At 47.4% G+C, this 23,950-nt stretch overlaps 2 protein-coding genes across 11 annotated transcripts in view; one reads left to right on the top strand and one right to left on the bottom strand.

The window, feature by feature from the left end:
* Positions 1-11,848: 11,848 nt before the first annotated feature.
* On the bottom strand, positions 11,849-19,452 carry LOC141578891 (GDP-fucose protein O-fucosyltransferase 2-like). 10 transcript variants are annotated; one of them, XM_074372690.1, is made up of 5 exons: positions 19,132-19,452; positions 17,510-17,746; positions 15,209-15,375; positions 14,252-14,381; positions 11,849-13,343 (listed from the first exon to the last, which is right to left on the bottom strand). In XM_074372690.1, exons 1-3 carry the CDS (start codon positions 19,328-19,330, stop codon positions 15,368-15,370), a joined length of 444 nt encoding a protein of 147 aa, XP_074228791.1. In that variant the 5' UTR covers positions 19,331-19,452; the 3' UTR covers positions 11,849-13,343; positions 14,252-14,381; positions 15,209-15,367. The 10 variants fall into 10 exon arrangements, with proteins under 10 accessions (XP_074228791.1, XP_074228741.1, XP_074228736.1 ...); XM_074372640.1 differs by lacking the exon at positions 15,209-15,375 and having other exon boundaries at positions 11,849-13,346; positions 14,252-14,309; XM_074372635.1 differs by lacking the exon at positions 15,209-15,375 and having other exon boundaries at positions 14,252-14,309.
* A 30-nt stretch (positions 19,453-19,482) lies between these two features.
* LOC141578890 (uncharacterized) overlaps positions 19,483-23,950 on the top strand; it is a 190,692-nt gene continuing 186,224 nt past the window's right edge. Inside the window, exons 1-3 of the mRNA XM_074372620.1 lie at positions 19,483-19,708; positions 21,135-21,513; positions 22,131-22,266. Coding sequence (XP_074228721.1) covers positions 22,225-22,266 — 42 coding nt within the window. The 5' untranslated portion in view covers positions 19,483-19,708; positions 21,135-21,513; positions 22,131-22,224. The remainder of the gene's footprint in view (positions 19,709-21,134; positions 21,514-22,130; positions 22,267-23,950) is intronic.

The raw sequence follows: 23,950 nt of genomic DNA, 5'->3' as shown, positions 1-23,950 counted from the left end.
AGTGCCAGGCTTCAGACCCGATCCCCTGGGGCGCTAGGACAGTTATAGACAGAGGCGGCTCGGGGAGGCCTCAAGAGGGTGGTACTGGCCTTCCTGCCAACACGATTACATGAAGATCAAACAGTCCATCGATGGGAAGTAAATAAGAACCATGGTCACCTCTGGACCCCAAGCTTAGACGTGGTGCATGGGGGACATTTATCGACAATTCAGCGAGGTTCCGGCCAGAGCTAGAGGCCAGGGCAGCAAGCCGGGAGTGACACTGAGGAGCATCATTGTGCAGAGGCTGGACTGGGTGTCTGCAGGCTCCTCCCAGGAGAAGCCTCAGAGTTTGGGAGGTGGCTAACATGGTTCCTTCATGTCACCAGCAAGTGGTGCCACCTGTGGAAAATCAGCTGTGATCCTGAGATGGGTCAGCCCTGGGTGATGTGATAAAGGCTCCTACAAGAGGGGGCGCCAGATGGACAGTGAACCAACCAACAGGCTGATGAGATTCCCACCTGTGTTTATCGTGCTTTCATAGCCAAGAATGAGGAGAGAGTTGAATGGCTCACCATGAATATTTTAACAACTTTAGAGAGTTCCATGTCTCACTGCATTTAAGTGTCACCTGGAAGAATTCAAGCAGTGTCTAGACCCAGGGGAGGCAAACGGCCTCTCGGTTCCTCTTCAACCTGGCAAACCCAGCAGCCCTCTATGGCCAGACCTTGGCAAGTGCCTTCCCTTGTTATAACAAAACCCTTCCCCCGCACGCCTGTGGTAAGCTTTTGTTTTTTTTAATTAATGGGAATGAAGGTACCTTACAGCCTCCACAGACTTTTCCTTAGGGCTTCTCTCCTTAGACCCGGGCCCCCCGCTGCCCTGGGTCCTGCACTGCAGAAGGTTCCCCTGGCCCTGACACTTCCTCTGGCCACGCCCTCCATCGGGTGGAGTCAGCAAGGCCAAGGGGACATGGTCATTGGCTCCATCCCATGCTCTAGAAACCCAGGACGCCGAATGCCCTGCCTCAGCAGCCCCTGACGCATTTCTAGTGCCTGCACCGGCTCTCCCCGGAGTTCAGATTCCCAGGACTCACAGAGAGGCCAAAGGGCAGCTGTTTGCATGGAGGTTATAGGCAGAGCCCGGACGTGAATCTGAGTGTCCCCCTGTGCACATCCAAGGCCACTTATGGCAAGGGATGGACCCAGCATTGGGAAGAAAAGGGTCAGGCTAGTGATCAGAGTCTGGGAATCAGCTCTCCCCACACACTCACTTTCTTTGCAGGACTCCCCTGAGTCTGGTTGTTCTAATTTTGAACCTGGCCTTCCCCCTTATAATGAATGTATATTTGTAAAGGCAGGACTTTAGAACCTACTGCACTTAAAATGTTTAGATATATAGAATGTGAGCTCCCAGGTATGCTCTGGCCCTGCACTTCCAAGGGTCCAGAGCATTTATGTTGGCTCTACTGAGACTGTAAGTGGCAAAGACCATCTCCAGAGAGGAGGGGCTCCTGCTTCACAGTCCGAAGTCAGGATCTTCTGAGCGGATAAAACAATGGACACTGAGACCCTCAATTGTAAATTGATTTAGAATAACGCCAAAGGTGTGTATGACGTGTGTGTGCGCACGCACGCACCTGGGGAATTGTGTGGTACATGACTGTGAGTGTGTGTGTGGCTGTGCGCGCACGCGCCTGGGGATGTGTGTGGTTGTGTGTATGCTATGTGTGTGTGTGCGTCTGAGGACGTGTATGGTTGTGTGTATGGTATGTGTGTGTGTGGTACATGAGTCCATGTACGTGTGTGTGTAGGGAATGTATGTGGGCCAGAGTCAGTGCGTCTGCACGTGTGTTTGTGTGTATGTGCATGCATTAGTATTAACAGTAGAAGCTGTCCTTTAGAATTATGAAGTAATAAAATTTGTATGATGTCTTTTGCTGTATAATTCAAAATTAAAAAAATCTTCAGTCACTAGAAATTTATTCCCCCCCGATTCTGACTTTATTTTTCCATATTGATATGTCTTCATTTTACTGATGAAGAAACTTAGCTTAGAGATGTTAACTGACTCAACCAAGGACATGGAGCTCGCGCACCCAGGGCCAGGACGCAGTCCAAGCCACGCTGCTCCAGAGGCCTGGAGCCCTACTCAAGATCACGCGTTACCTCTTGGCGGGGGAACAGATTCTGATGGGCTGTGGCCAGCGTGCAGGCTGCCCAAACTGGGGACACGGGAAGCCGGGCAGAGAGTACCAGACAGCAGAGAAGAGTGAAGCCCTGCTCAGAAATTAGATAGGTTCCTAGGTCTTGGATGAGTAAGGAGGCTCACTGCTCATCCTTGATCCCTTTGCTGGTCGCCAAAAGGGACCAAGGTCCACGAGAGCACTTCTGGGAGCTGCCTGCCAAAACCTGCAAAAGGACTGCTCAGGACTGGCTCTGCAGTAGGAGCAGAGGAAGGAAATGTCACCTCTTGGTGGACATTATTGGTGATGGCAGTAGGAGGCCTAGCAGCCTCGGTATAGTGGTGGCAGGACAGGGTCCTAGTGGATGATCGTTTTCACCTCTCTTAAAAATCATTGCTTCATATATTGTATCCATTTTGTGGTTTATTTTAGGGTGGTAAATATGGTCTCTGTTACTCCATATTAGCTGGATTGATTTTTTTATTGTTAATTTTCTCTTCAATGATTTGGAAGCTATATTGCCTTTTAATGAAAATTCTCTCTAAATTTTTATAAATCATCTCTAAGTTCATAACTTTATATGTAATCGGACCAGTATTCCTATAACACTATCAAAACTGAAATAACCTATTAGATCCTGTTCCTCAATAATGATAAATTTAGCATATTTTACCTCTCTGCTGTTCCAGATTGTGTGTGTGTGCGTTTGTGTGTGTGTGTGTGTGTGTGTGTGTGTGTATGTGTCCTCCAGTTACTATGTTTAGACAGTTGCTTCCAGTTTGTTATATTAACAATGAAATATAGCTATAAACTTCCTGGATTTCATTGCTCACTACCACTATTTAATACCATGTCTTTCCCACTTTTGAGTTGTTTACTTATCGGGATTTTCAAATCAACTGGACACATGATTGGCTAAGTTTTTTCGAGAAGTGGACTTGGAACACTTTCATGTCTATATGAAGCTTTATGTTCTCCTCCTCAACAACTCTCAGGGTGTTGTTGATGGCCCAAGCCTTGTTTTAAAATATGGCATTGTTTTTCATCACCAAAAAAACAAAAAAGTTTTCTTGATTTAAATTGCTGTCTTTTTATGACTGGCTAGTCTTTTCTGGTGGATAGAGATTTACTTAACCTTCCCCCTTCTTTTCGCCATAACTCGGATTCATTGAGATGCATGTTTTTACCATTTCTCAGATGGGCTTCCGCTTTGACTTCCACTTTAAACCATCACCCCACTCTTTTTCTCCATGCTTATTCCTGAAAAAGTGAGCTCTCTATCGGATTAAAGGTGGTTCCCGTCAGAGATGTGTGGCTCCCTGTCCAAAGGTCCAAATGAAGAGAAAAGGAAAGATTCCTGTTTCCGGTGGTTACATTTTGTCAGCTTAGAGATCTAGTTATCCGTGTGGCTGCGGCGGAATCTGCAATATCTTGGCTCAGAGTTTCCTTTTTCTGGCTTACTAGGGGAGCCGCAATAGCTGGGGTCACGGCGCTGTGGCTGTTGTCAGGATCCCGGGACTGAGGCAGCCCCTCTCCCCCCTTGTTATTTTGATCTTGCAAACTGGGCCCCAGCTATGCGAACCCTGCATCTGGCGGCCAGGATCGCCCCCCACGTGACGTGTCCCCAGTTCCTCGGCGTCCCTCACTGCTATCAGCTAGCTCCAGTAAGGGTGCGAGCTGGCTTCCACTGCGGTCTTTCCTCCTTCCTCTCCAGGCAGGCCGTCCTTTCCCACTAGATGTCCCTATACTTTCTCTCCTGTGCTACATAAGCTGAAGGAATTCCTCAGGGTTTCCAGCAGGTACATGGCGCTCTTCTATGTTTGGACCCCTTCAGTGCTTGTAGTGGAAATTTAGGAGGTGGAAAGGAAGAGCTTGGGGGTTCTCCGTATCTAGGGGCTCCCTATCCAGCAGATTCAACTAACTGTGGTTTGAAAATATTCGTGAAAAAACAGTTTCAAAAAGCAACACTTGAATTTGCCATCATTGACAACTACTTACATAGCATTCATGTTGTATTAGATACAGTGAGTAATCCAGAGATGATTTGAAGATATATATAAAGTACATGGGAGGGTGCACATAAGTTCCATGCAAGTCCTATGCCATTTTATACAAGAGGCGTCAGCATCCATGGATGTTGACTTCAGGGGGGAGTCCTGGAACCAGTGCCCCATGGTTACCAAGGGATGACTAGAAGTCCAGGCTCCTTATCCCAGCCTGTCAGGTCCCCATGTGGTCTGAAACCTACCTGTACCACACTTCCCTTGTCACTCTCCTCCAGCCCTGGCAGACTGTCCTTTGATTTTTGAACAGGCCACACTCACTGTGCTTCATATCTGGCCCCTAGAAATACCCGTTACTTTCTGAGCATGGCTCTGCTTTCACAAAAAGGGCTGCATTGTCACTAGAGAAGACACTGTGGAATTTCCTTTAAAAGCTGAAAATAGACTTAACTCATGATCCAGCCTTCCCACTCCCGGGCATATGTCAGAAGAAAACTCTAATTCAAAAAGTCACATGCACCTCATTGCTCACAGCAGCACTATTTATAATAGCCAGGACATGGCAAAAACGCAAATGTCCGTCGACAGCTGACTAGATAAAGATGTAGTAGTATATTTATACAAAGGAATACTACTCAACCATTAAGAAGAACAAAATAATGTCATTTGCAGCAACATAGATGGATGTAGAGATAGTCATTCTAAGTGAAGTAAGCCAGAAAAAGAGAAGAATGCCATATAATATCACTTATATGTGGAATCTAAAAAAAGACACAAGTGAACTTAACTACAAAAGTGAAACAGACCCACAGACATAGAGAAACAAACTTACGGTTACCAGGGAGAGAAGGGGATGGGAAGGGATAAATATGGTAATTGGAAAAGTGTCCCTCTTGGAGAGTTATGGAAATGTTAGCTATCTTGATTGCGATGATGGTTTTCTGGGTGTAGACATCTATCAAATTCATCAAATAGTACATGTGAAATATGTGTAATTTACTATACAGGAATCGTACCACAATAAATATGCCTGTTAAAAAAAAAAAAAACAAGAAAATATTGGTGGCATTGTGTCCTACGTTTTTATATGTCTTTAGTGAGTGGGTCTTCAATTTTCCGGTCTGCCATATTTTCTGAACCAGAAGTGCCCTCCTTCCCTTTTCTTTGATAAACTGTCAGTGGGTGGCATTTATTCCCGTGGCTTCAACTGCTCTCTGTCCACTGATTAATAGTCAAATCTTTTCCAGCAAGGACATTTCATTTCAGTCCCAGAAATATACTTATAATTGACAAGTAGACATGCCATTGTTTGAAGAAGTAAACCTAGTTTTGAGCTAGTGTATATTCAAACACACAGAGCTTGAGATTTTTATGGGCTAATCAAGTGGGAATGTCTACTTGTCAATTATAAGTATATTTCTGGGACTGAAATGAAATGTCCTTGCTGGAAAAGATTTGACTATTAATCAGTGGACAGAGAGCAGTTGAAGCCACGGGAATAAATGCCACCCACTGACAGTTTATCAAAGAAAAGGGAAGGAGGGCACTTCTGGTTCAGAAAATATGGCAGACCGGAAAATTGAAGACCCACTCACTAAAGACATATAAAAACGTAGGACACAATGCCACCAATATTTTCTTGTTTTTTTTTTTTTTAACAGGCATATTTATTGTGGTACGATTCCTGTATAGTAAATTACACATATTTCACATGTACTATTTGATGAATTTGATAGATGTCTACACCCAGAAAACCATCATCGCAATCAAGATAGCTAACATTTCCATAACTCTCCAAGAGGGACACTTTTCCAATTACCATATTTATCCCTTCCCATCCCCTTCTCTCCCTGGTAACCGTAAGTTTGTTTCTCTATGTCTGTGGGTCTGTTTCACTTTTGTAGTTAAGTTCACTTGTGTCTTTTTTTAGATTCCACATATAAGTGATATTATATGGCATTCTTCTCTTTTTCTGGCTTACTTCACTTAGAATGACTATCTCTACATCCATCTATGTTGCTGCAAATGACATTATTTTGTTCTTCTTAATGGTTGAGTAGTATTCCTTTGTATAAATATACTACTACATCTTTATCTAGTCAGCTGTCGACGGACATTTGCGTTTTTGCCATGTCCTGGCTATTATAAATAGTGCTGCTGTGAGCAATGAGGTGCATGTGACTTTTTGAATTAGAGTTTTCTTCTGACATATGCCCGGGAGTGGGAAGGCTGGATCATGAGTTAAGTCTATTTTCAGCTTTTAAAGGAAATTCCACAGTGTCTTCTCTAGTGACAATGCAGCCCTTTTTGTGAAAGCAGAGCCATGCTCAGAAAGTAACGGGTATTTCTAGGGGCCAGATATGAAGCACAGTGAGTGTGGCCTGTTCAAAAATCAAAGGACAGTCTGCCAGGGCTGGAGGAGAGTGACAAGGGAAGTGTGGTACAGGTAGGTTTCAGACCACATGGGGACCTGACAGGCTGGGATAAGGAGCCTGGACTTCTAGTCATCCCTTGGTAACCATGGGGCACTGGTTCCAGGACTCCCCCCTGAAGTCAACATCCATGGATGCTGACGCCTCTTGTATAAAATGGCATAGGACTTGCATGGAACTTATGTGCACCCTCCCATGTACTTTATATATATCTTCAAATCATCTCTGGATTACTCACTGTATCTAATACAACATGAATGCTATGTAAGTAGTTGTCAATGATGGCAAATTCAAGTGTTGCTTTTTGAAACTGTTTTTTCACGAATATTTTCAAACCACAGTTAGTTGAATCTGCTGGATAGGGAGCCCCTAGATACGGAGAACCCCCAAGCTCTTCCTTTCCACCTCCTAAATTTCCACTACAAGCACTGAAGGGGTCCAAACATAGAAGAGCGCCATGTACCTGCTGGAAACCCTGAGGAATTCCTTCAGCTTATGTAGCACAGGAGAGAAAGTATAGGGACATCTAGTGGGAAAGGACGGCCTGCCTGGAGAGGAAGGAGGAAAGACCGCAGTGGAAGCCAGCTCGCACCCTTACTGGAGCTAGCTGATAGCAGTGAGGGACGCCGAGGAACTGGGGACACGTCACGTGGGGGGCGATCCTGGCCGCCAGATGCAGGGTTCGCATAGCTGGGGCCCAGTTTGCAAGATCAAAATAACAAGGGGGGAGAGGGGCTGCCTCAGTCCCGGGATCCTGACAACAGCCACAGCGCCGTGACCCCAGCTATTGCGGCTCCCCTAGTAAGCCAGAAAAAGGAAACTCTGAGCCAAGATATTGCAGATTCCGCCGCAGCCACACGGATAACTAGATCTCTAAGCTGACAAAATGTAACCACCGGAAACAGGAATCTTTCCTTTTCTCTTCATTTGGACCTTTGGACAGGGAGCCACACATCTCTGACGGGAACCACCTTTAATCCGATAGAGAGCTCACTTTTTCAGGAATAAGCATGGAGAAAAAGAGTGGGGTGATGGTTTAAAGTGGAAGTCAAAGCGGAAGCCCATCTGAGAAATGGTAAAAACATGCATCTCAATGAATCCGAGTTATGGCGAAAAGAAGGGGGAAGGTTAAGTAAATCTCTATCCACCAGAAAAGACTAGCCAGTCATAAAAAGACAGCAATTTAAATCAAGAAAACTTTTTTGTTTTTTTGGTGATGAAAAACAATGCCATATTTTAAAACAAGGCTTGGGCCATCAACAACACCCTGAGAGTTGTTGAGGAGGAGAACATAAAGCTTCATATAGACATGAAAGTGTTCCAAGTCCACTTCTCGAAAAAACTTAGCCAATCATGTGTCCAGTTGATTTGAAAATCCCGATAAGTAAACAACTCAAAAGTGGGAAAGACATGGTATTAAATAGTGGTAGTGAGCAATGAAATCCAGGAAGTTTATAGCTATATTTCATTGTTAATATAACAAACTGGAAGCAACTGTCTAAACATAGTAACTGGAGGACACATACACACACACACACACACACACACACACACAAACGCACACACACACAATCTGGAACAGCAGAGAGGTAAAATATGCTAAATTTATCATTATTGAGGAACAGGATCTAATAGGTTATTTCAGTTTTGATAGTGTTATAGGAATACTGGTCCGATTACATATAAAGTTATGAACTTAGAGATGATTTATAAAAATTTAGAGAGAATTTTCATTAAAAGGCAATATAGCTTCCAAATCATTGAAGAGAAAATTAACAATAAAAAAATTAATCAATCCAGCTAATATGGAGTAACAGAGACCATATTTACCACCCTAAAATAAACCACAAAATGGATACAATATATGAAGCAATGATTTTTAAGAGAGGTGAAAACGATCATCCACTAGGACCCTGTCCTGCCACCACTATACCGAGGCTGCTAGGCCTCCTACTGCCATCACCAATAATGTCCACCAAGAGGTGACATTTCCTTCCTCTGCTCCTACTGCAGAGCCAGTCCTGAGCAGTCCTTTTGCAGGTTTTGGCAGGCAGCTCCCAGAAGTGCTCTCGTGGACCTTGGTCCCTTTTGGCGACCAGCAAAGGGATCAAGGATGAGCAGTGAGCCTCCTTACTCATCCAAGACCTAGGAACCTATCTAATTTCTGAGCAGGGCTTCACTCTTCTCTGCTGTCTGGTACTCTCTGCCCGGCTTCCCGTGTCCCCAGTTTGGGCAGCCTGCACGCTGGCCACAGCCCATCAGAATCTGTTCCCCCGCCAAGAGGTAACGCGTGATCTTGAGTAGGGCTCCAGGCCTCTGGAGCAGCGTGGCTTGGACTGCGTCCTGGCCCTGGGTGCGCGAGCTCCATGTCCTTGGTTGAGTCAGTTAACATCTCTAAGCTAAGTTTCTTCATCAGTAAAATGAAGACATATCAATATGGAAAAATAAAGTCAGAATCGGGGGGGAATAAATTTCTAGTGACTGAAGATTTTTTTAATTTTGAATTATACAGCAAAAGACATCATACAAATTTTATTACTTCATAATTCTAAAGGACAGCTTCTACTGTTAATACTAATGCATGCACATACACACAAACACACGTGCAGACGCACTGACTCTGGCCCACATACATTCCCTACACACACACGTACATGGACTCATGTACCACACACACACATACCATACACACAACCATACACGTCCTCAGACGCACACACACACATAGCATACACACAACCACACACATCCCCAGGCGCGTGCGCGCACAGCCACACACACACTCACAGTCATGTACCACACAATTCCCCAGGTGCGTGCGTGCGCACACACACGTCATACACACCTTTGGCGTTATTCTAAATCAATTTACAATTGAGGGTCTCAGTGTCCATTGTTTTATCCGCTCAGAAGATCCTGACTTCGGACTGTGAAGCAGGAGCCCCTCCTCTCTGGAGATGGTCTTTGCCACTTACAGTCTCAGTAGAGCCAACATAAATGCTCTGGACCCTTGGAAGTGCAGGGCCAGAGCATACCTGGGAGCTCACATTCTATATATCTAAACATTTTAAGTGCAGTAGGTTCTAAAGTCCTGCCTTTACAAATATACATTCATTATAAGGGGGAAGGCCAGGTTCAAAATTAGAACAACCAGACTCAGGGGAGTCCTGCAAAGAAAGTGAGTGTGTGGGGAGAGCTGATTCCCAGACTCTGATCACTAGCCTGACCCTTTTCTTCCCAATGCTGGGTCCATCCCTTGCCATAAGTGGCCTTGGATGTGCACAGGGGGACACTCAGATTCACGTCCGGGCTCTGCCTATAACCTCCATGCAAACAGCTGCCCTTTGGCCTCTCTGTGAGTCCTGGGAATCTGAACTCCGGGGAGAGCCGGTGCAGGCACTAGAAATGCGTCAGGGGCTGCTGAGGCAGGGCATTCGGCGTCCTGGGTTTCTAGAGCATGGGATGGAGCCAATGACCATGTCCCCTTGGCCTTGCTGACTCCACCCGATGGAGGGCGTGGCCAGAGGAAGTGTCAGGGCCAGGGGAACCTTCTGCAGTGCAGGACCCAGGGCAGCGGGGGGCCCGGGTCTAAGGAGAGAAGCCCTAAGGAAAAGTCTGTGGAGGCTGTAAGGTACCTTCATTCCCATTAATTAAAAAAAACAAAAGCTTACCACAGGCGTGCGGGGGAAGGGTTTTGTTATAACAAGGGAAGGCACTTGCCAAGGTCTGGCCATAGAGGGCTGCTGGGTTTGCCAGGTTGAAGAGGAACCGAGAGGCCGTTTGCCTCCCCTGGGTCTAGACACTGCTTGAATTCTTCCAGGTGACACTTAAATGCAGTGAGACATGGAACTCTCTAAAGTTGTTAAAATATTCATGGTGAGCCATTCAACTCTCTCCTCATTCTTGGCTATGAAAGCACGATAAACACAGGTGGGAATCTCATCAGCCTGTTGGTTGGTTCACTGTCCATCTGGCGCCCCCTCTTGTAGGAGCCTTTATCACATCACCCAGGGCTGACCCATCTCAGGATCACAGCTGATTTTCCACAGGTGGCACCACTTGCTGGTGACATGAAGGAACCATGTTAGCCACCTCCCAAACTCTGAGGCTTCTCCTGGGAGGAGCCTGCAGACACCCAGTCCAGCCTCTGCACAATGATGCTCCTCAGTGTCACTCCCGGCTTGCTGCCCTGGCCTCTAGCTCTGGCCGGAACCTCGCTGAATTGTCGATAAATGTCCCCCATGCACCACGTCTAAGCTTGGGGTCCAGAGGTGACCATGGTTCTTATTTACTTCCCATCGATGGACTGTTTGATCTTCATGTAATCGTGTTGGCAGGAAGGCCAGTACCACCCTCTTGAGGCCTCCCCGAGCCGCCTCTGTCTATAACTGTCCTAGCGCCCCAGGGGATCGGGTCTGAAGCCTGGCACTCAGACACGAGGATGACAGCTGGAGAGACAGGTATCCACTCCTGCTGTGGCTTCTGCTGAGGCTCGATGTGGCCATACAAATGGATCCCACAGGCCCTGACTTCACTTGACTCGCTGCAGGGATGCTCCCACACTGCCCCGTTCCCCCCCAGAGACAGAGGGCTTTCTGCTTGTTCCCGAAGGCCCCACCCCCGAGGGGGCACTGGGTCCAGTGGAGCGTCCAGCCTGGTTCCCCGCCAGCCCTTAGGGCTTTGGTGGGGCCTGGAACATCAACTACCCTCCCCTTAGGGGCCCGTTTGTCCTTTCCAGCCAACAGACCTAGGTCATAAGCACTTTAACTCACCTGAGGGTGTTTTCCTCACTTCAGGGGCAGTGAGGACGGGGCTTCTTCACACTCCAAGTGCCCCAGGTCTGGATGCAGACAGTCTGGCTCTCCCCCAAGTCCTGCAGTTCCCGGCCACACCTGCTGCTGGTCACAGTCTGTGCTGTGTTCTCTTCCAGGACAAGGGGTGCACTCTGACCCCCGCCCCGCCCCCACCAGCGGTGGCAGAGGCGGCGGACAGGCAGGTGAGCTGGGGCCTGAGACCATGCCCGCAGATCAGTGCCCCAGAGGCCGCTGGTGACTAGAGGGGCCACGGGGCAGAAGGCAGCATGGGATGGGAGGAGGAGGAAGGTTCAGGATAAGGAGATGAAAGGGGGAACGGATAGCACTGTGAGGGCCTCGGCCATGAAAGGGAAGAGAAATCACAGTGACAGCTGGAGCGGTGTCGGCGTTAAAAGCTGCGGGCTGTTTTATTTAATTTTATTAATTACCAATATATATTGACAGATTTCTTATTTTATTAAAGATTATGTTCCATGTCATATAACAGGATAGAGTATGTTATTATTTATTAAATAATACATAATAGAAGATATACTAGCATATTATCTTCTGTTTATTTATTAGCAGATAGTATATAATACATATGTAGGTGTTTATACACATAATATATAATTCATGCATCTATATAATATATAACCCATAACAAATAATGTAAGATTATGATTAATATATAATATAACAAGATTACATAACAATAATGATGTAATATTACCCATTGTATGTCTTGGTTCATGACACATTCTCATCTTAGGTGCCTGTCAGAGGTATTTATGTATTAAAATTAATATTATAAGACACAGTTATGAACCTATCACCCAGCATCATAACAGGAATATTGACAGTGACATACCGTGTCCTCTTTCCCTATCCTGCTCTTGGCCTCTTCTCACAGGAAGTAACCAGCATCCTGAATCCTGGCTTACCCTTGCCTTGTGTTACTTTCACACACACAACATTTAAGATCAGTTAAAACAAATGAACTGCAGGTACATGCAATGAAGTGGATGAATCACACACTCCATGTTAAATTGAAAAAGTAACCCCTAGAAGGTAGCCGATAGTGTGCTATGCTTTTAACTGTGTATATATATGTCAACTAAACTCACTGAATTAAGAACAACTACAGCTAGAGTCCAGGTGGGAGAGGGACAGATAAAAGGTGAGGTGAGCAGGTTTGCTGCAGGTGAGCGAGCTCCTTTCCAGTGACATGTCATTCTCTCTGAAGCAGGAGGCAAGGCCATCTGCTGGGAGTCAGGGAAGAGACAGAGGGAAGGTTAGAGGTGTGCAGAGAGCAGAGAATGTTGACACCACTGAGTGATAAGTGGGGAAATGTGCTCACTAGAGAAATCCTGGAGGATTGCCTGGCAGCGGCAACATGGTGGGCATTGATTTGTAGTCTTGGAAATCTGTGCTGGGAGAGCCTGCTGCCTGCAGGCTCAGAACAAGTAGAGCTGGGTGAACCGAGATGGAAGTCGGCCTGGTGAGGAACTGAAAAGGTCAAGGCTCAAGGGGGTTTTGTCTGTCATAAAGAGAGTGCTGACTGTGGATGCAGAGCTGGAAGGTGGGGAAGTGGAAGTAAGAGGAACGTGGACAGGCAGGAAAGCAGAGGAGTCAGCACATGATGCCCCAGTGAGGGTGAAGGAGGGCCAGGGAGGCTGGTGGAGAAGAAGCTGGACGGCTAGAGGTGGGCACTTAAAGGAGAGAGGCTGGACCTGGGGTGGAGACACGCCCGGGTATGAGCCCGGGGGTAGGGTGAATGGGGGGTGGCTGGCTCAGGCTGACAGAGAAGAAGACCCTACAATGACCATACTGGGTGGTGGAAGGAGAATGAACTTTGACGTCTTGATGGTAGGAGGCGAGGCAATACAGAGCTGGTGGTCCAGGTGCTCCTGACTGAGGCAGATGAGCAGGGAGGCCAGGGTGGCAGGCACTGCTAGGAAAGGATCTGGGTTTTCCATGTGCTCCCACGAGGGGAGGAGCAATCATCTGAAGGTGGAAAGTGAGCACAAGGAGGCCAACCCAGGCTCCTGATCAAACGGGGGTTGTGAAGGTGCAAAGCGTCAACTCCAGTGATGGTGGCCCAGGAAGCAGGGACCACGGGTGAAGTGAGGGGGCACTCAGAGAAGAGAGGGAGAAGAGTCTTCTGGGTGTAGGGGGAAGAGAGGCCCCAGGACAAAGGAGCACAGAGGCACAGTGATGAGGATGGACTGGCTCTATGGTGACACTGCAGGGATGGCTGGATCTTTGTCCTGAGGGCTTAGGTTGGGGGGACTACTGGCCTCATGAGGATCCCCCTCTCAGCAGCCTGGACAGAGGCTCTCGCTCCTGAGAGCTGTGTGGCCACCACTGTTCCCGGAGGGGCTCTGCCTCCATCTTCTCTTATCAGACATTCCTGCCCAGCCCCCGACCGCCAGCGAGGGAGCCTGGGCCTCGCAGCTGTTTGCCGTGGAGGGACACAGGCTCCTCGGAGGAGCAGGCGGATCTTACTTTGCTCCGTAACCCAGGGCCTAGCAAAGCGCCAGCCCATGTGTGGGCCATGTAGGGACTCGGATACTTACTATACTAACTCAAAGCAGTAGAATTGCAGAGCTGGAGGAAGTGACCACTGAGCTCACAGAGTTCACTGCCCACACCCCCATTCTACAGATGAGGAATCAGAGACCAAGCAGTGAAGCAGCCTTGGCCAAGGTCACGCTGCTCGTAAATGCTGGCCTGTGTCGGGCATGCCAAGTGATGAGCTGCAGTGAAGGGGCTGAGAGGGGTCTCTGGGGCCAGAGAGCTCGGGTTCAAGTCCCAGCTCTGCCATTTATTAGCCGTGTGATTAATGAATGTCCTTACCTTTAAAGTGGAACTCACAGTGGTGCCAACTCATTGGGTTGTCATGAACACAGCGTTCCTGGAACAGCAGGACAGAGTTCTGTAAGGGTTTGCTGTTGCTTTGGTTATGATTATTATCACCAAGTGAACCCTGAAATGAAGAACAAAGGCAGCAAGAATTTTTATTTTAAAGGAGTTTCAAATCCTCTGATGAATGCTTCATTTCATCTATTCAAGTTTTCATTTGACCCTTATTAACAACTAAACAATGGATGACTTTTGAGGCAATCTTGCTTCATGTCTTTAATTCTCACTAACGACACAGGCTATTTAACAGGCAGCAGTTTCTTTTCCAGGAAGAGGGACAAAAAGTTAAAAATGACTCAGTGCCTCTCGGTCCCCAGTGAGTTGGTTGTGACCTGTCAACCCAGCTTTGGGGAAGTGCCTGCTCCCCCTGGGCCCACTGAGCTGCCCCGCAGCCTCCAAGGGGTGCCGTACCCCCACACGAATCCAGTCTCTTGGTTCCTATCTTTGCTTCAGATCCCTCAAGGACTGCCCATGCCCCAGGGCCCAATCTGCCCCACCAGCCTTGGCTGCTGGACTCCAGGACACCATCCTGGGTCTCAACCATCCCCTGTTCCTATGACCGCCCCACTAATCTACATTTTGTCCTTCAAGTGTGGGCTTCTGTGGCTCGCCACACAGCAGGGGTCTCCCCGTCCTCCACCTTGGGTAACTGCATCGTCCTGCACGGTGCCTAGGGAACCCGTGTGGAGGCAGGAAGAATACAGAACAACAGGTGCTCAGAGGGGCTGCCTTTCCCACTGCAGGGGCCCTAGAGAGCTTTCTCCCAGCTGATTATTCACAGGCGCTGAAGCTGTGGAATCTCGATCTCACCAATTTAAAGGGCATCACCACTAATTACAAAAGCAATCATTTCTTCAGTAGCAAAAGGAGAAAAGACTTTGTGTTCCCCACCTCCAACTGTTTTCCTCCACCTTCAGATGTTTCTCATCTCTGGGCAAGGGTAGAATGCAACTCACAGAATATTATTTTTCAATGTCTTTTCCCACTCTGAATATTGCTTTCCCAGAACCGATGAAGGCTAGAATGGTTTAGCTTCCCTGGACTGAGGATTCAGAGGCCTGGGGGGAAGGGGGGAGGGGAAGTGAGATAACTCAGCAATATTGAACCTAACAGAGACATTAAAAGGTTCTATTCTAAACAGAAAGGAAGCAGGATGCTATAGAAACAGGAAAACCATAGTTGGAAATGCAATAACGAGTTGCAAGAGAATAAACATAAAGATGTAAAAATGAAAAAGGACATCAAAATAAAAAAAGTTGGGAATGGGAGAGGGGAGCAAGAAAATGTAGATTTTTTTCTTTCTTTTTTTTCTTCGTTATTCTTAGGATGTGTTGGAGCCTACGTGATTATCAGTCTAAAGGAAATAGATATAGTAATGGGCTGATATATTTGAAGAATAAGGTAACCACAAATCAAAAGCATACAATAGAGTCGCAAAAAAACCAAAAAGAAACAAACTCAAAATGGCTTAAAGACTTAAATATTACACGCGACACTATAAACTTCTCACAAGAAAACATAGGCAAAACATTATTTGACATACATCTCAGCAATGTTTTCGTAGGGCAATCTAAGCAACCCAAGCAACAGAAATAAAAGCCAAAATAAATAAATGAGACCTAATTAAACTTATAAACTTTTGCACAGCAATAGAAACCATAAGTAAAACTAAAAGACAACCTATGGAATGGGAGAAAATATTTGCAAAAGATGAGACTGACCATGGCTTAATTTCTAGACTATATAAATAGTCCATACAACTTAATAAGAAAAAAATAAACAACCAAATCCAAAAATGGGCAGAACAACTAAACAAGCAATTCTCCAATGAAGACACACAGATGGCCAATAGGCATTTAAAAAATGCTTAATATCGTTCAATTATCAGAGAAATGCAGCTCAAAGCTACAATGTTATCATCTCACACCAGTCAGAATGGCCATCATTCAAAAGTCCACAAACCATAAATGCCGGAGAGGCTGTGGAGAAAATGAAACCCTCCTACATTGTTGGTGGGAATGTAGTTTGGTGCAGCCACTGTGGAAAACAGTATGGAGATTCCTCAAAAGACAAAAAAAAAAAAAAAAAAAAAAAAGGCTTATCACCTAATCCAGCAATCCCAGTCCTGGGCATATATCCAGAGGGAACCTTCATTCCAAAAGATACCTGCACCCCAATTTCCACAGGAGCACTGTTTACAATGGCCAAGACATAGAAGCAACCTAAACATTCACTGACAGATGACTGGATAAAGATGTGGTATTTAGATATAACAGAATATTACTCAGTCATAACAAAGAAGGAAATAAGGCCATTTACAGCAACATGGATGGAACTGGAGATTATCTCACTAAGTGAAATAAGTTAGACAAAGACAAGTATCATATGATATCATTTATATGTGGAATTTTTAAAAAAATGATACAAATGGACTTATCTATAAAACAAAAAACAGACTCACAGACTTATAAAACAAACAGGAGTTTGGGATTAACAGATACAAATTACTATATGTAAAACAGACAAACGACAAGGATTCACTGTAGAACACAGGGAAGAATATTCAGTATCTTGCAACCTATAATGGAAAAGAACCTGAAAAAGAATAGACTATGTATATGTACAACTGAATCACTATGCTGCATACCTGAAACTAACAAAACAGCTGTATAACTGAAACTAACAAAACATTGTAAATCAAACACATTTCAATTTAAAAAAAAATTGATAAGCTCTAAATACCTTTATTCAAAGAAAATCTTGAACTCTTCCCTCTTACAAAATTTAAATGGGTAGCTTGAGCAGGACCAAATTATACTGGATGGGCAGTTACATATCTTCTCCAGCACGTGGCCCATGCTCCACACACATCGTGTTTTCCTACAGGTAAGAACAGCCCTGACTGCACAGAGAGCGACTCTTTCTGGGACAAGGGCTTCTGTGGCAGTGGCCTCCTTGTCACCGCTGCATCTCACCAGGAGGCCAGGGTTTTCAGAGGGGAGGGGACATAGAGCTCATACACTTCAAATTGACTTCCCGAAAAAACTATGGAAAAACCAAATTCACCTGCAGTGTAGGAAACCTGAGCAGGGCCCCTAAGCAGACCGACAAGCCCAAAGTAAGATGGCCCGATGTTCAGATCGGAACCAGAACAAAGACCACCTGGCCCCAGTTAAATGACCACCACCTCACCTGCAATGAACTGCTCGTACTCAATGTCAGGGATGTTTCTGTTGAGACTTGGGAGGTCAAAGGAGTCGGACCAGGGATCGGGGCTCTGCCAGTGGTAGAGGTGGCCCCAAGGGAATAGCACCAGTACCGGCTCCTCCATCTTCAGCAGGGTCTTCAGGAGGAAGGCAATGTGGATGCAGACGTTCCTACGGAGGTTGAAGCCCTCTGGAGGGTTGAAGTCACACAGAAGGTACCTGGCTGGGAGCAAAGGAGAGCGGGTCTTCAGGGCCAGGCCTCTGCACAGGAATCCCGGCTTAGATAGAACAGATACAACGGGAATCCCTGCACAGCCCATGGCCTAGACTCCAGACACATTCAGCAGCTTCTGGTTTGTAAAGTGGAGGCACTGCCCACCCATCTCCATGTGGCCAATTACTTCAAGTCCGGGAGCAGTTGCGGAAGACATCTTGGCATCCGTCTAACACCACTAAGCACCCGACTAGCATCTGAGCACCCGTTCTCCAGGGGCTCTCAAACTTCTTGTTCTACAGAACCCTATACACTCTTAACAATTACTGAGAACTCCAAAAGGCTGCTATTTATGTGAGTTTAATCTATCAATATTTCCTGTGTTAGAAGTTAAATAAGAAGTTAGAAAAAGTGTATGAATTCACTTAAAAATATTAACAATCTACTGTATGTTACCATTAATACTCTTAAACAAAATATAATTCTATTTTTCAAAAGAAAAATCATTAGTGAGAAGAATAGCAGTGATTTTAATTTCTGCAAATCTCTTTTGGACTGGTGAGAGCTGAATTCTCCTATCTGCCTCTGCATTCCCTGTTTTGTGATATCGCAGGCCAGGTTTTCCCTGGAAAACCCCGCAGGAACTCGGGAGAGCAAGAGTGTGCAAAAGGCAGGTGACATCCCGGCGTTTCTATGAAAATGGTCTTGCACCTCAGGGGCCTTGGATACACTTTGATAACTGCTGCCCTATCCAAGGCGAGACTCTTCTACACAAGAGCCAGGCAAGGGTCCTGGATTCTGTAATGAGTTACCGCCACCACACCCCTCCCTTCTCTGTGTGTTCCTCACAAGCTCCATTACTGCAGATGAGGATGTAATCCTCAACTGGGGCCTCTAATCCCAGAAGACTGCTAACTTCAAGAGGGAGGGTCCCATCTACCATCCCTACACCCCGCATAGTTTATTTTGAGTCAAGCCCTAGATAACTGCTTATCGGCACTGACCCTTGTGTCTTTTTCCTGAGGTTGACTGAAGGAACCAACATCTGGATGGAACTGAAATTTCCCTGCAGATAAACAAGGCTGATAAGCCACCCCATTCCAACATCTGATTCTGGGGCTCTTCAAAACCCGGGTAAGGCCCCGCTTCATCTAAGATGGGTCCTCCGCCTGCCCTTTCCGGGGGTTTCTGGGAGGCCGCGGCCACCAAGGGCGACCCAGACTCGCGGCCCCAGCCCCAGGGCCTGAGGGGGAGGAAAGCTTGAGGCTGTGCCCAAGCCCTGCCCCGCCCCGCCCCAACACGCTCCCCGGCACCACAGCCCTCCCCGGCCACCGCCCCAACCCCGATCCCACCCCAGTTCATGTCCGCCGGCCCCGCCGACGGCGCGGACGTACGTTTACCATCTGTGGGACGCCGCCCCAGACAGGATGTCGGCCGCCGACTGACCAGGCCAGAACTAGTCGCCCGGCCGAGCAAGCCGCCATCCCCAGCAGCAAGCACCGCCATGGTCCCGGGCAGCTGCACACTTCCGGAGCCCGCTACCCGCCCCAGAAGCGCACGCCGGCCCGCGCAGAGCGTGGCGCCTGTAACCATGGCAACTCCGCGGGGCCCTCCCCTAGCGCTTGCGTCGTGCGTCCTCCCGAGTCTAGTTGTGCGAGGGCAGAACTTGCGGAGCCAATGCGAGCCAGGGCGCAGCCAGGACGGGGGTGGGGGGAGGCTTATGGGACAGCTGGGCGGGGCCGGGGAGGGCAGGGCCGCGCGGAAGTCCTGACCTGCAGGTGGCGCCGGCCGGAGGCTGGGGCGTTGCTGCCACCAGTGGGCGGGGCAGCGGGGCAGCGGGGCGGGGGCACCCTCACCTGTCCGTGTGTGGGGATCAGCCTGGGCTCCGTGGCCTCCGCTTGCACCGGACGTGGACCCAGGCTACCGGTGGGCAAGATAGAGGACTGAGCCCAGGCACGCACGGCTGGCCAGGTAGGGCACCTGAAGTGCAGATCCGCCAGGCCCGCTTCCGGCCTTGAATACGCGCTGCTAGGCAGTTTCCAAGAAGACGGGATCTGTCATAAGAGGGGAGGTAGGGCTTGGGTGCCAGATGTCGGGTTGGGTGCAGTCTCACAGGAGAGCCACGGTGAGAGGGCGCAGAGCGGCCCCTGTGTTGGCGGGGCTAAGAGTTTGGGGTATAGGGTCGGGGTGGTGTGTGCCTTTCTCTGTGGTCTCCTCACTCCAGAGCAAGGGGCTCTGCTTCCCCCCTCCCCTCACTGCACTCCCTGCCTTCCCCAGCACCACCTGGGGTGTGGTCATGTCGAGGCAGGGAAGGCCCAGGGAAGGGGCTCATTCAGGGGCAGGGGCCACTCTGCAGGGATGCTGGACCTGACAGCAATGCAGTGCTTCGGAACTCCCCTGGGCTGGGTTTCTAACCAGTGGGATGGAAGGGCCTTTCCTTCCTGGGGTGCATTTGGGGGAACTAGATACGTCATGAATGTCAGCCCTGAAAATGGAGGCTGCGCTACATCCATTCTTGGAAAGAAAAATCAGGCCCTTCCAGCCCAGGTGACTCAGAAAGTCAGTCAGCAATGTTCGGGGTCCCCAGTTTAGGCTTTCAATTAGAGCTGAGCGGCTCAGGAGGCCAGATCCCTGTCCGTGGCTCCAGGAGTAGGCTTTCTGCTGGGGGACAGGATCCTCACAAACACCTGTGTCTTTGTGGGTCACTCCCCTCTGACAAGCTGGGAGGCAGGGTGCAGTTGTGGGAAATCGTGTTTCCATGAGGAGAGGGCCACCAAGTGGTGGGGGCACAGGAGACAGTGAGAAAGAGTCCCGCAGCCTTTCTGGAATCAAAAAACTGGCAAATGTGAAAAAGTGCATAATTTGTTTTATTGAACAGGCTGCTTATGTACGTTTGGAGGGCCAGGTTCAAGGACTCTGCATCCCTCCAGGACAATAGCCTCAAGAGAAGAACAGACAGAGCAGGAAGAGATGTGGGGTTTCTCCCAGGAATGAGGCAGAACAGGGATTTCTGCAGATTTGCAATTAGACCCCGACCGCTGAGCACCGGGTTACAACCCCACGTGACCCTTGTCGTGTTTGGCTTGGGCTCTGGGTCTGGCCTGATCATGTATTCTTCCAGCTGAGTTCCAGAAATTCAGAGGGTAGACTTAGAGAGGCTGCGTTTGGAACCCGGTGTGGAGACGGAGGGTCCTTTATGCTGAGTCCCCTCAGCCTAATCACTGTAGCTGAGTTCCAACACCACCCAGGCCCCCAGGGTGGCCGTGGAGGGAGAGCAAGCCTGGCAGGTGACCCAGGGGTCCCACTGCTGTGCCCCTCCCTTATCTTTGTTCCCTTTCACCCCGGAAGGTGTGATTGTCTCATGTCATGGTGACAAGCCATCTCTCTTCTCTGTCAGGTGGGATCCCCACCCCCGCTCAGCCTTCTTTCTGCATGGATGCTGAAGGACCAGGCTCACTTGAAGTTCTGAGTTTGAGCAGTAAGGTGGAAACAAAGAAACCAATGGAAACAAAGAAACAAGTCATTGTGGCAAAGCTCCCCACCACAGAGAAGCTGCCCTGAGTGGAAGGGAGGGTGTGGGCATGCCCATTTGTTTCGTGTCTCCCAGTGCTCTTCGCTTTCTTATTGCAGACCTGCATGGTTACAACAAAATGATCTGCAAAACTGAAAATATTTACTCTCTGGCTTTTACAGAAAAGGCTGACCAGCCTCTGGTTCCCGTACCGGTCAACTGATTGGAGTACCTTTCCAGTTTGGAAACATCTGGGCAGGCCCAGGTTTGCAAAATTCTTTAAGAGTAGTTATGGAGTTTTGCTTCTAAACATTTTTATGGCTGTATACTTCTGAGCTGAGGTTGTGCTGTGTAATTCTGAGCCGGGATTTTCTCAAACTGTTTCTTATTTCTTATACCGGACACCCCTAAATTCCAAGGGGAATGGGATGGTAAGGAAGCCATGGAGTTTAGGAAAAAGATACAGATTTCATTTCCATTTAAGCATCGATGTATCTCCATCCTAGGCAGTATCGGTTCTGTGGTATTGATAGGGGAACTAAATAGCAACCAAATTTATAGAAAATAGTGGGTCATTGGGTACACAAGTTCTCCTTTTCAACATTTTTGTAGTGTTTGCAGTTTAAGATGACCGTTCCTGAGAAACAGGCAGCCTCTTAGAAAGAAATAGCATTTTCCCTGAACCATACTCAATTTTTATTTCGTAGACAGCAGGAAGGGCAATCACACATCCAACACTTGGGGACCTCAAAGATAAAACGTAACTTTCTGGGAGCACACTCCCCCCGTCTCCCTCTGCTCTTTTCACTGTCCCATTGTCCCTGAAGGCTCTTTTGTATCTTCTGCTCATGACTCCAGTAACTCTTCCTTCTCTTCCCTCAGCTGGTAAGTTTACTTTTCTACTTTGACCAAGCAAACTGAAGCCAACAGAAGAGAACTTTCATCAGCAACTCTCAGCACATCCGCTCGCCTTCTGATGTCTGTGACCTCACTCTCGCTGCCCCACCTCTTATTACAGGTGACACCGAAAGCCAGATCATCCAAAAGTCACCAGGGGGCCCATCCATACAATCTTCTCCGGGCTGTCACTCCCACATCCATCCTCTCTGTCACTACCTCATCTATTTTGTTCTCCTGCTAGATGGCTCCTATCAGTATATAAAAGTCCATCCTCTTAAAAGAAACAAACAGCACTCCTTGACTCTAATTGGCCCCCACCAATTGCCACCCCATGTCTTTGCAGCAAATCTTTAATGAGTCGTTTAAACTCACTGTCTGCATATTCTCTTGAGCCATTCCCTTTTGCACCCACTCTGGCTTTTCCCCTGATCCCTCGCTCTATGGAAACTGCTCTGTCAAGGCCATCAGTGACCCCACGTTGCTAAATATAGTGGTCAGTTTTTAGTCTTCATCATGCGTGGCCCTTTGGCAGCATTTGACCCAGCTCTTCCATTTCTCCTCCCCCGTGTTCCTGCTTCACTTGGCCTCCAGCCCATCGCTCTGCTTTCGATCCACTGGATGGTCTTTTGCCAACGTCTCCTCTTTTTTCCAAATATTTACTGCGAATGTGCCTCGGAGTTGGGTCCTGGGTCTCTCCTCTCTCTCACTGCTATACTTTTGGTGGAAGCAACCAGACTTGGAAATTGACATGCCATCAATTTCTCGATTTGTCCAAAACTCCCTGATTGGCCTTTTCCATTTGGAACTCTCTCCCTGATACTCATATTCTTTTTCTTTCGTTCATCTTGCTTTCACATTCATACATATGTTCTACTGTGTAAATTACTTTTCCAAATTTTGAATCAGTCCATACATATCATGTGAAATGCTCAGATCTCTATTATTTCCACTAAGATGCTTATTCTACCTTAGAACCTTTCTGCATTTCTGTATTTATGTCAATAAAGTGAATAGTATTTCTACAAGCCTCATAGTTAAACAGTGTGTTTGTTTGGGGCTACTATGTAACATGAAATAATGATACATCAACATAGTCCTTTTTCATTTAATTTTATGTAACACCATGATGAGGTTTTTGCACTGAAGACGGTTTCATTGAAATTTTACCTACGTTATGGACAGTCAGTTTATGTGAAAGCCCTCATTTCTCCCCTTTTCTGATATATTTTCCATTTGGCTATTATAACATATAACTTGGCATGAAATAAAATTCCAAATCCATTCACATAATAAAATTAATACATTTAAATTATATTTTTTAATGTTAAAAAGAAAGAAAAAAAACCCCAGACTCCTCTACCTATTAGGCATTTCTGTGGCAATATCTAATAGACTCCTTAACCATGACATTGAAGAACTGAGCTGATTCCAGCCCCTTTCCACCTGCTCAGCCCCATCTTGTCCCATCCCCTGTGGATGGAGAGGACATCCATCCCATTTTCCAGGTCCAGATGTTGGAACCATGTTCTCTCTCTCTCATTCTCTTACACACACACAGACAGCAAATCCAGCTTGTTAGAAAATTCTGGCTACTCTGAATTCATTAACCACGTACTCCCTGTTCCCCACCCTCCTAGGAGCCACCTTCAACCCCTTGTTGGACACCAATTAGCCTACTTCTTCCATCTTTGCTTTTCTACAATCTCATCCACACAGAGTCAGAGGGAGCCTATAAAAGCATACATTGAGGGGGTGGGTGTAGCTCAGTGATACAGTGCATGCTTAGCATGCATGAGATCCTG

This window comes from Camelus bactrianus, chromosome 1, assembly GCF_048773025.1.
Source record: "Camelus bactrianus isolate YW-2024 breed Bactrian camel chromosome 1, ASM4877302v1, whole genome shotgun sequence".
Taxonomy (NCBI): Eukaryota; Metazoa; Chordata; class Mammalia; order Artiodactyla; family Camelidae; genus Camelus; species Camelus bactrianus.
Note: the sequence above shows the minus strand (reverse complement) of the source record. Positions and strands in the feature narration are given on the sequence as shown.

Bases quoted from the DNA above. Each gene is read 5' to 3' on its own strand.
- LOC141578891 (XM_074372640.1), bottom strand. From the start codon at position 19,330: ATGGTTACAGGCGCCACGCTCTGCGCGGGCCGGCGTGCGCTTCTGGGG. The intron at 17,747-19,131 runs GTACGTCCGCGC...CTTTGCTCCCAG, and splicing joins GCGTCCCACAGATGGTAAAC to CCAGGTACCTTCTGTGTGAC.